The sequence below is a fragment of the Monodelphis domestica genome, chromosome 1, assembly GCF_027887165.1.
Source record: "Monodelphis domestica isolate mMonDom1 chromosome 1, mMonDom1.pri, whole genome shotgun sequence".
In the NCBI taxonomy this organism is placed as follows: Eukaryota; Metazoa; Chordata; class Mammalia; order Didelphimorphia; family Didelphidae; genus Monodelphis; species Monodelphis domestica.
In genome coordinates, this window is record NC_077227.1 from 738,650,387 (window position 1) to 738,660,569 (window position 10,183).

The following is a 10,183-nucleotide window of genomic DNA, read 5'->3' on the forward strand; positions in this document are numbered from 1 at the left end:
AGGGGATGTGGCAAAGTCAGGACATTAATTCATTGCTGGTAGAGTTGTGAATTGATCCAGCCATTCTGGAGGGCAATTTGGAATTATGCCCAAAGGGCAATGAAAGACTGTCTGCCCTTTGATCCAGACATAGCACTGCTGGGTTTGTACTCCAAAGAGATAATAAGGAAAAATACATGTACAAGAATATTCATAGTTGTGCTCTTTGTGGTGGCAAAAAAGTGGAAAATGAGGGGATGTCCTTCAATTAGCGAATGGCTGAACAAATCGTGGTATCTGATGGTGATGGAATATTATTGTGCCCAAAAGGATAATGAACTGGAGGGATTCCATGTGAACTAGAACGACCTCTGGAATTGATGCAGAGTGAGAGGAGCAGAACCAGGACAACATTATACACAGAAATTGATATACTGTGGTACAATTGAATGTAATAGACTTCTCCATTAGTGGCAGTGCAGTGATGCTGAACAACCCAGAGGGATCTATGAGAAAGAACACTATTCACATTCAGAGGAAACACTGTGGGAGTAGAAACATAGAAGAAAAACAACTGCTTGAATACATGGGTGGAGGGGATATGGTTGGGAATGTTGACTCTAAGTGAACATCCTAGTGCAAATACCAACAACATGGAAATGGGTTCTGATCAAGGACACAAGTAATATCCAATGAAATTGTGCATCGGCTATGGGAGGGAAGGGAGGAATAGAAAATGATGTTTGTAACCAAGGAATAATGTTTGAAATTGACCAAATAAAAATAATGTTGAAAAAAAAAAGACTTTATTAGAGACAGGCAGCTAGATGGTACAGTGGATAGAGCACTGGGCTTGAAATAATGAAGATTTATTTTAATGAGTTCGAATCTATCCTCAACCATTTACTAGATGTGTGACCTTGGGCAAATTATTTAACCCTATCTGCCTCAGTTTCTCATCTGTAAGACGAGTTGGAGAAAGAAATGAAAAACTATTCTAGCATCTTTTCCAAGAAAACTCCAAAATAGTGCCATGAAGAGTCAGGTATGACTGAACTGATTCAACAACAATTATGAGAGACAGATAAAGATGTAAAGTTAAACAAAAAACACAACCTCTGACTTTTTAAGGAATTTTTCCCAACAGGGGGCTCAGAACCATTGTGAATGAACTAATAATTTGTATCAAAAAATAAATTCCCTAATGGGCCATTGTGTAAATCTATATCTATATCTACTTATAGATATATATGTGTTTATGTGTGTCTATATGTGTGCACTACCCTTAGACTGAAATGAGCTAACAAGTGTAACAAGATGCTACATTTCTCTTTGCTTGATTATTATTTTATTTTTGTGTGTTTTTTTCTATCTCACTTGATCAGAAGTACTTAGTCCTCATTCCCAGCTGGATTAGGGTGATTGATTTTGATTCTCTTTTCCCAGAATCACATTATAGAAAATAGTATTCTTTATAGAAATCAACTGAATTCTCCAAGGATCTGAGTCAAATCTATTCTCCCATCTTGATAGGATCTTTTCCATTCCCACCCAAACTTTCCCTGGAACTAGTGCCTTCATGGAAAAAATGTCTGACCTTCCTTATACCTTAGGAAGTCATTATTAATCCTAAACAGGTAAAGATGTAGGGAAGGGTGCAGAACTTGACTATCTGCCAACATTTCCAAGGATACAGAAAATCCTAGTTCCCTTTTTGAGAATAAAAACACTATTTAACCTCAGTAAGATGTCAAGGATACATTTTAATTACCAAGAAAAAAACCAACAACCAAAAGCGAGAAAGAAACAACCACTTCTTGAGTGCCTACTGTGTACTACATACCATTGCCTAGCCCTTACCACTCTTCTGCTTTGGGTTTTAAAATTAATAATCAATAACTAAGTATTATATTTTATAAGGTTTTATTAATAATAACTAAAGCAAAAGAACTGCCTGAACTCAGCCTGGTCACAGATCAAAGAGAGGAATAAGTAGGAATTACAGCCACTTAAATACAATTAAGCAAAATGAAAGGACACAGGAAAAGGGAACAGAAGTCTAGGTAATACAGAAAAGAGTTTTGGGTAATGTAGGTTTTTTGTTTTTTTTGAGGTTTAAGAATTTCTAACAATATATTCCACCTGGTGATCATTTGGGAGACTCGTCTCCCCAATTGATCATTTAACATAATCAACTTTTAAATTACAATAATTTGGGGATAAAAGGGAAAAAGAACAAAACTAATGATTACCAGGGTGACAAAAAGCCAATTTGGGGGCAGTCCCCTTTGGCATAAGAGTATCCATCCAAAACAAAAGCATTTCAACCCCCCATAGTTCAATTCACATCCCAGAGTTCACTCTGGATCTTCTGGTGCAACATGTGGTCTCTGCAGGCATCCATCTTTATGGCGCATTCTGGATTCTGGGAGGTAGCAAGTTTCTTATCCTAAAATTACTCAAATTCAAATCAAAGTTCACAACAATAACTTGGCCCCCTTGAGGTGAATAATAACAAACATGGGGATCACTCAGGGATGCATGGCTGAGTTATGAGGTATATGAATTAATTTGCCAAAAAATAATAAAAAACACCAAATAAATCCAAATAAAAGGGAAAATAACTTGTGGATGAAATACAAAATGTAAAAATCTTATGTCTAGAAAATTTAAGTAAAGAAAAAATAAATCTATAACAATTAAGCAATTATGCCCTTACCCAATCAGTAGCCAGGGAAAAAATGGAGAATTGTTTATATCTGAATTTTTTTATTCAGCTACAAAAAGTAGTTATTTTATTCATGTAACATCATAGAACATCAATTTTTTTAAAAAAAAAATCAGGTTACTAAATTGTTTTTAGTCATCTTTTGTCATTGGTGACTTGTCCCAAGACCAGGGGTGTATAGGTAAATGTTTAACAACTGGACTATAAAAAATGTTCTTATTGCACACATTTTAATTTCATCTGAGTATCAATACTTTCTTAAGCCTAGAGAGCCAACAAAACAATGCATAAGTCCTGATGTGGAGTTATTGCAGATTTCTAAGATAAATGATCACACTGAAAATTTAACAATCAGCTCAGCACATTCCTACCCAGGATAATTTCTAGCCAAAATGAATTAAAAATATGTAAATGAAGTACAGCTAGGAGCTTAGTGGTCAGAGTTCTAGGTCTAGAGTCAGGAAGACTCATCTTTCTGAGTTCAAATCTAACCTCAGACATTTACTAGCTGTGTGACCCTGGGCAAGTCATTTAACCCTATTTGCCTAAAAAAAGGAAATGAAATCTTAGCAAAGGCTCATATTTGTATAGCACATAATGGTTTACAAAGTGTTTATACATATATTACGTAGATATGAATAATCTAATTTGTCATCTGTTTGTGTATGCGTCTCATGGCACCAACCTTCCTCTCCCAAACAGCCACATATCCTCACGTCTCCTTATTCAGCATAGACTCCTGGTTGTTTAACATACATTTTAACCTGACAGGGTGCCTTTTTCTTTCTGGACCTCCAGTATAAAACCAAAGGAACTAAACCCTGTCCAGGGCGAGATCCTAGCCTGGGCTTGACAAAGTAGTTATTTCAGGGCTAAGGTGAACTGGGATGCTGTGATCCTGGGATACTGATCCACAGGCAGGAATCTGAGAATCAGTTCCCCTTGGGGAAGTGAGGCAGCTGGGAAGTCCTGCGCCAGTCTCCTCTCCTCAGAAATTTCCCTAGCATAGGAGGAAGAGGAAAGGAGCCTGAGTCTGAATGGCATTGCATATGTGAGGGACACCTGGAGAAATCGGGGGGATCCAAGACTGGGCAATTGCTCTAGCTCTGATGAGTAGGAGAGGAGGGAGGGTCTGTGGCTGCCTTATGGAGTGGGGACATCACTTGGCACAAGTGATCAAACCATTGGCATTGCCTTCTAGCTTTCTTTGGAAGAACTTGAAATTGGAAAGGAAAATGGAGCTCATTGACTCCGCCATGTGCCTGGTAGCCCAATGGCAGTTTGCCGTCTGCCCTGTTGTTTCTGCTATGGAGTCAACATCCTCAGGAGCCAAGCATTTCTCTTCCTTCGCACATTTTAGATGACTGACAGTTCCACTTACAGATGAACTTGAAAGGAAACATGCAAAGGTAATTATTCCAAGATTGTCGTGTTTTTGCCCAGAAATGCGCACAGTCCTTGTCTTCTTTTTCATTGCTTGGCTTCCCATTGGCCCAGAACCTGGAAAGATATTAAGGAATCATGGAAACGAAGCATCGTCATCCTTTGCATTCGAGCTAGTCACCAAGGACCAGCAAAGATCTCCTTCTAGAAACCTGATTCTGCCCTGGAGTGAAGCATCTTAGGGGGGGCCTGAGCTCAAAGTCTGCCACTGTCTGGTGTCTTTCTAGTGCTCAGCCCACAGCCAAAACCTGGGAAAAGTGGGGGAGACAGGAGGTGGGCTTCCAGGGACACAGTCTCTAATCCCTTTTGAAGCCAGCCCAGATGATGGCACCATTCCCCTCTCGCCCATAAAGAAGAGGTGCCCCTCCAGGACAAAGAACGTTTGTACTTCCTTCTTCTAACTAGGTGGTCCCTTGGGAAAATCTCCAAGAGTCTCTTTAGGGGTGGACAGGGAAAAGGGAAGGGCGGGAGCAAAGCTGGACTCACTCTTTGATCTTGGCTTCCTCATATGGGGTCCCATCGACCCATTGCCAGCCTGCAGCATTTTGTTTTTTCAGACCAATCCAGTAGTAAGTACCATTGGCTATTCGATAAAGGAAATCCTGTGGAGTGAGAAGAATATTTGTAAAGGGGAACTTGGGTGTTGTTTCTGATTGTGCCAGGGGGCCCTCTTGTATGGATTATGTTTAAGAGTACTCCATTTGTGTGTGTGCATGTGTGTGTGTGTGTGTGTGTGTGTGTGTGTGTGTGTGTTAGGTCTCATCTGGTCACTCTTCTGACTTTTACAATCCAGTGGCTTCCTGTACCCTCGAGGACCAAATACAAATTCTTCTACCCAAAACTCTTCCCAGCCTGTTTCTGACCCATCTTTTCAGAATTACTATTTATTACTTCCTACCTACTAGTCTTAGAGCCAGGAAGACTTGAATTCAAATCCAGTTTCAGTGACTTACTAGCTATGTGATCTTGGGCAAGTCATGTCACCTGGTCACCTGTGTCTGCCTCAGTTTCCTAAACTATAAAATAGGGATAATATGAGCACCAGGATTATGAGGAGTTCTAAAACTCATAGCAGGCACTATGGAAATGCTCACTGTTGTTATTTGTGGACTTTAAAGTCTAGTTGAGCTGGTCTTTCTATCGTTCCCTATCAATGACCCATTTCCCATCTTTGTACGGGCTGTTCCTTATGCACCGCGCCACCTCTGTCTCATTTCCTTCTTCTCCATTAGGCTTCTCCTCCTCTGCCAGATGTTTGGGTTCTCCTATCTCACCCTACCCTGAGAATGACCCTGTATTGATTTTATAAATATTCCCATTTATTTTGCCTAAGCAGAAAGAGCTAGTGAGGAAAATCTGAGTTCAAATTTGTCCTCAAACATTGATTAGCTTTGACCTTAGGCAAGTCATTTAACCTCTGTTTGCCTCAAGTCCCTCAACTGTAAAATGGGGATACTAATTGCACCTGCTATGGAGAATCAAGAATGAGATAATATTTATAAAGGACTCAGCACAGTGCCTGACATACAGGAAGTACTCTCTCTATATGCTGCTATTATTATATTAATCTAGACATTTTTGTTATCAATAAAAAGAAAAACAAGGGAAGATTAAGGCAGAGGTAGGAATTGATGGAAGAGGATTTATCTTTTTTTTTTTTGATTTTAAATATATTTTATTTGATCATTTCCAAGCATTATTCGTTAAAGACATAGATCATTTTCTTTTCCTCCCCCCCCCACCCCCCATAGCTGACACGTAAGTCCACTGGGCATTAGATGTTTTCTTGATTTGAACCCATTGCTTTGTTGATAGTATTTGCATTAGAGTGTTCATTTAGAGTCTCTCCTCTGTCATGTCCCCTCAACCTCTGTATTCAGGCAGTTGCTTTTTCTCGGTGTTTCCACTCCCATAGTTTATCCTTTGCTTATGAATAGTGTTTTTTTCTCCTGGATCCCTGCAAGTTGTTCAGGGACATTACACCGCCACTAATGGAGAAGTCCATTACGTTCGATTATACCACAGTGTATTAGTCTCTGTGTACAATGTTCTCCTGGTTCTGCTCCTCTCGCTCTGCATCACTTCCTGGAGGTTGTTCCAGTCTCCATGGAAATCCTCCACTTTATTATTCCTTTTAGCACAATAGTACTCCATCACCAACATATACCACAGTTTGTTCAGCCATTCCCCAATTGATGGGCATCCCCTCGTTTTCCAGTTTTGGGCCACCACAAAGAGCGCAGCTATGAATATTTTTGTACAAGTCTTTGTGTCCATTATCTCTTTGGGGTACAGACCCAGCAGTGCTATGGCTGGGTCAAAGGGTAGATATTCTTTTGTCGCCCTTTGGGCATAGTTCCAAATTGCCCTCCAGAATGGTTGGATCAGTTCACAGCTCCACCAGCAATGAATTAATGTCCCTATTTTGCCACATCCCCTCCAGCATTCATTACTTTCCTTTGCTGTTATGTTAGCCAATCTGCTAGGTGTGAGGTGATACCTCAGAGTTGTTTTGATTTGCATCTCTCTGATTATAAGAGATGTAGAGCACTTCTTCATGTGCTTGTTAATAGTTTTGATTTCTTTATCTGAGAACTGCCTATCCATTTCCCTTGCCCATTTATCAATTGGAGAATGGCTTGATTTTTTGTACAATTGATTTAGCTCATTATAAATATGAGTAATTAAACCTTTGTCAGAGGTTTCTATGAAGATTTTTTCCCAATTTGTTGTTTCCCTTCTGATTTTAGTTATATTGGTTTTGTTTGTACAAAAGCTTTTTAGTTTGATGTAGTCAAAATTATTTATTTTACATTTTGTGATTCTTTCTATATCTTGCTTGGTTTTAAAGCCTTTCCCCTCCCAAAGGTCTGACATGTATACTATTCTGTGTTTACCCAATTTACTTATGGTTTCCTTCTTTATGTTTAAGTCACTCACCAATTTTGAATTTATCTTGGTGTAGGGTGTGAGGTGTTGATCTATTCCTAGTCTCTCCCACACTGTCTTCCAATTTTCCCAGCAGTTTTTATCGAATAGTGGATTTTTGTCCCAAAAGCTGGGATCTTTGGGTTTATCGTATACTGTCTTGCTGAGGTCGCTTTCCCCCAGTCTATTCCACTGATCTTCCTTTCTGTCTCTTAGCCAGTACCAAATTGTTTTGATGACTGCTGCTTTGTAATATAGTTTTAGGTCAGGGACTGCAAGGCCCCCATCATATGTGTTTTTTTCATTATTTCCCTGGATATCCTTGATCTTTTGTTCTTCCAAATGAACTTTGTTATGGTTTTTTCTAAATCAGTGAAGAAGTATTTTGGTAGTTCAATGGGTATGGCACTAAATAGATAAATAAGTTTGGGTAGGATGGTCATTTTTATTATATTGGCTCGTCCTATCCATGAGCAGTTAATGTTTTTCCATTTGTTCAAGTCTAGTTTTAGTTGTGTGGCGAGTGTTTTGTAGTTGTGTTCATATAGTTCCTGTGTTTGTCTTGGGAGGTAGATTCCTAGGTATTTTATTTTGTCTAAGGTGATTTTGAATGGGATTTCTCTTTCTAGTTCTTGCTGCTGAGCTGTGTTGGAGATATATAGAAAAGCTGATGATTTATGTGGGTTTATTTTGTATCCTGCAACTTTGCTAAAGTTGTTGATTATTTCAATTAGCTTTTTGGTTGAATCTCTAGGATTCTTTAAGTAGACCATCATGTCATCCGCAAAAGAGTGATAACTTGGTCTCCTCCTTGCCCTATTTTGATGCCGAGGATTTATCTTATAGACCTCAGTTATAGGAACTATTTATTGGGATATTTGGTCATCATGTGTTGAAATCTTAATGATAGATATTTGCAAAAAGATGATCATGAAAATAATTGCATCTCAGGTACCAGCATTGGTTGCCGAGGATGGAATAGAAAAGAAATCCTATGAAGAACCTGATGACACCCTCCTACCAAAACCAATGTATGCTCCTACACTTTGGTGCCTTCAATTGTTTTGAACCCTAATCTTCTGTCTTAGTGTCAATTCTTAGACAGAAGAGTAGTAATGACTCTGCAAACAGGGGTCAAGTGACTCATCCAGGGACACAGAGCTAGGAAGTTTCTGAGGTCAGATTTGAATCCAGGTCTGATGCTCTGTTCACTGTTCTACTCATCTGCCCATATCAATGCCCTTCTTTAATTGATATGCCCATAATGGACCCAATCCTCCCTATATGGACAGAGGATGACGTAGGACTGTTATCACTTCCCTAGACCTGGATGATTTGCCTCTTTATGGGTTATCAATAAACTCTGTAATTTGGTTAGCTAGGTATGCAATTCTCTCTGGGTCCCTTGCAGATTGGCACAGAGGTAAGATGAACTGCCCGTGGACCCCGAGCTTACTGACGTCTCTACCTCCCACTTGTAGGGCCCCCAAGGACGGCACTGACCTGCTCTTCCGCTGAGGTCACTGAGGTTAGGTGGGACTCCCTTGACACACAGTACTGCTCAGAGTCTTTCCAGGACATTTCACCGCAGGAAAAGTAGTAGAGATTCCCACCATGGATAATGGTAGCCTCTGAGATTCTCTGACTGAGGATTTCTTGGGAGAAAGAGGAACACGAATGAGGGCACAGGGAGAACCGAGCTGTCTCAGCAGCTCTAGGTGCAGAGCAGGGACCAAAACTTGGTCAGTACAAGGAGAGTTAGACTAGTATGATCTGGTCAGTAATCTCTTGGGACCAAGCATGTCAGGCAGGAAGAGCATCTGCTGGCTGAGGGACGAGGAATTGTACACTCCCCTTCTTTTTCTGAAGTAGGCAGAAAGAGGGACAGCGAGGAAGCTAGCAAAGGAACAGGCTGCCTATATCTCAGACACCTCTCCAAGGGAAGACTGAAGTCTATTGATCAAGGGAGGGGTCAGGGAGGGATGGGGGGGGAATGGGGGGACAGGGAGATGGCTTACCATTTTGAAGTTTCAGAGCTTTGTTGGAGATCTTGGCCCTCTCCAGTTGGTCATTTCCCCCTTGAAGATCTAGAATGGCAGAGTCATGGCATTAGAGAGAAGTCTCAGGGTCAACCCAACTCAGTAAGCATCGATAATGCCTTGGAAGAGAGATTTGGAAACTGACTGCTATCCTGGAACTTGTATCCAAAAGGAATAAACACTTTATTTGGGTCCCAAGAATGATTTAAAACCATCTAGATCTTCGACAAGAATGGGGAACTGAGTCAGACCTCTGGGTTCTTGAAGAGACAGTTTTCAAGAGACAGAATGGGAGGAAGGAAGAAGGAGGAACTCAGGAACTGAGCTTTCAAGAAGTGGCACCACAGGGGGCACAGGAGTGAGAGAAAGAAAAAGTAGGTTCAAGCTGGGGTGAAGAAAGGAGAAATCAAGAAGGGCATTTGAGGCATGTTGGGCAGAAAGTCTTTGTAATGACCTTTGGGAGAATGAAGGGAAGTTCCCAGAAAAGGCTTTCTCTCCCAACTTCTCCTCCCAGTGTTTGACTATTAAGAGACCTTGGAACATGCCTACACTCATTTCCTTACCCTCTATGTTTCTGCTGACCTGAATTTTTTTCTTTAGCAAAAGAGAAGGACTAGAGGTAAACATGCATTTAAATTAGGCCAGAGGAGCAAACACTCTGCCTAAATGTTAACAATTTTCCTAACTGGGAGCTATGAGCTATTGTGACTATACTACTAACTTTTGATTTAAAAATTTAAACTACATAAAGCACCAGAAGAGAAGGCTGCAGAGAAACTGAGAGACCATTGCATTATTTCCAGATTTCATTAAAAAAATAGATATTTGATGTAACAGAGTGTGACTGATTAAATGCTGAAGAGACAAAGCAATAGAGAGGAGAGGGCAATGATGATTCCCAGCTGACAGCTACATCCTCCATAGTAAGGTCATAACCACCAGCTTTCCATTCTATTGGAAACAATAAGTAAATAGATAAGGGAGACAATGTGGTACAGGAAAAAGTTGAAAAGATCTAAAGTCTGAGGACTTGGGTTCCAAGCTTATGTTGCTGGGAAATGTTAGT

The 10,183-nt window shown here is 40.2% G+C and overlaps 1 protein-coding gene across 1 annotated transcript in view; it reads right to left on the bottom strand.

Annotated features, from left to right (window-relative positions):
* Positions 1–1,722: 1,722 nt before the first annotated feature.
* The window catches only part of LOC103098783 (C-type lectin domain family 4 member K-like), a 22,974-nt gene continuing 14,513 nt past the window's right edge, over positions 1,723–10,183 (bottom strand). The window contains exons 3-6 of the mRNA XM_007477857.3: positions 9,097–9,165; positions 8,582–8,733; positions 4,637–4,752; positions 1,723–4,207 (exon numbers count right to left, since the gene is read on the bottom strand). Coding sequence (XP_007477919.3) covers positions 4,030–4,207; positions 4,637–4,752; positions 8,582–8,733; positions 9,097–9,165 — 515 coding nt within the window. The 3' untranslated portion in view covers positions 1,723–4,029. The remainder of the gene's footprint in view (positions 4,208–4,636; positions 4,753–8,581; positions 8,734–9,096; positions 9,166–10,183) is intronic.